A 1421-nucleotide genomic window follows, 5' to 3' on the forward strand; every position below is an offset into this window, starting at 1 on the left:
ATGAAGGGGAGGAAATCGCCTGCTTCCAGCTTCTGACCGATAACTCCATTGATCAGTGTCTAACAGAAACACAATGGCTCTTTCCAACGGGAAATCAGCAGCTGCCTCCTCTCCTGTCACAAGATGCGAGAGAAGGGCTGGCGTTCTCCCGCAGTCGATGCTTTGTTTTGAGATGTTTGGAAATGCCTCCTAAGGAAGTTCCTCCTTGTAGAGCAGCACGAGTGGTGCAGACAGCACTGGGGAGAGCGGTGGGGGCTCTGCGTCGCGCCGTGGGAGGTGATGCAAAACAAGCAGCACCACCGTTAAGCAATTTCCCGTCAGCAGGGCCTGTCCGCACCGCCTGGCTGTGTCTGAACAAAGCATCACTCTGGTCACACTCGCTGTGGTGAAATGAGGTAGATTTGGCATCTGTGGTCAGCCCCGAGCGGGGAAGTGATGCTCTGCTATTGTCCCTCAGACGTTCGTAGGGTGATGCCTGTTTGATCCAGAGCCATGTCCAGGTACCTGAAGCACTTCACGGTGGTGGGCGATGACCCTGTGCAGTGGAGCAACGACTATCAGAAATGGGAGGAGGAGGAGGATGCTGGGGAGAAGCAGCCAGATTCCGAGATCAAGCTGGAGCCCACCAGGAGCCACATCACCTTCCAGGACATGATGAAAAAGCTCTTCAGCTCCCACAGGTTTCAGGTGAGGCAGAACAAACCCAGGCCAAAGGGAGATGAATGCAGGTGAGATTTGGCCAAAGGCACCTGTGACAGCAGAGCTGATGTGGGATAGAGCTCGGGGCAGGTTGGGAGCAGCCCTGAGCTCATGAGCACTCACTGTGCCTGTGAGAGCAGCTGCCACCTCCGAGCTGGGCCCTCCTGTGGGAAACGAGCCGCTCCACAGCAGGCGCAGATGTTTCCTGAGCGGTGACAAGCCTCAGTGCACGCGGAGGTATGTGCTGTCCCCTGGCTCGAGCTCCCCGAGACGCCCCCACACCAAGGAGTGGAAACGGCTGGGTTTGGTGGGGAGCTGAGCAGGTTTGTGTGGGTGAGACTTCGCAGGAATAACCCACTGACCAGGGGCTGCGAGGGTGGGAGCAACCAGCCGAATCGGAGACATGGAGCAGGGTCTGGCTGGGCCCCCTGCCTGAGTGTTGAGGCATGGTCAGCTGAAGACTGGTCAGTTCTTGCTGATCTGCCCGTGTTAGGAGAGGGTTTCATGTCAGTTCTCCTCCAACAGATCCTGGTTGTCTGCTTGGTCATCCTGGATGCCTTGTTGGTCCTCGGGGAATTGCTTATGGACTTGAAAATCATCCATCCAGACAAATACAATATAACCCCAAAGGTAAAATGCAATGCGAACCATGACTTCCCTCTCGTTAGTGTTCAAAGCCCACCAGGTAGGACAGCCAGGCAGGCAGGACCTCGGCCTTGCTG

The 1421-nt window shown here is 56.3% G+C and overlaps 1 protein-coding gene across 1 annotated transcript in view; it reads left to right on the plus strand.

The window, feature by feature from the left end:
* Nucleotides 1-467: 467 nt before the first annotated feature.
* The window catches only part of HVCN1 (hydrogen voltage-gated channel 1), a 4293-nt gene continuing 3339 nt past the window's right edge, over nt 468-1421 (plus strand). The window contains exons 1-2 of the mRNA XM_010149570.1: nt 468-687; nt 1225-1329. Coding sequence (XP_010147872.1) covers nt 493-687; nt 1225-1329 — 300 coding nt within the window. The 5' untranslated portion in view covers nt 468-492. The remainder of the gene's footprint in view (nt 688-1224; nt 1330-1421) is intronic.

This window comes from Eurypyga helias, unplaced genomic scaffold (genome assembly GCF_000690775.1).
Source record: "Eurypyga helias isolate BGI_N326 unplaced genomic scaffold, ASM69077v1 scaffold28790, whole genome shotgun sequence".
Taxonomy (NCBI): Eukaryota; Metazoa; Chordata; class Aves; order Eurypygiformes; family Eurypygidae; genus Eurypyga; species Eurypyga helias.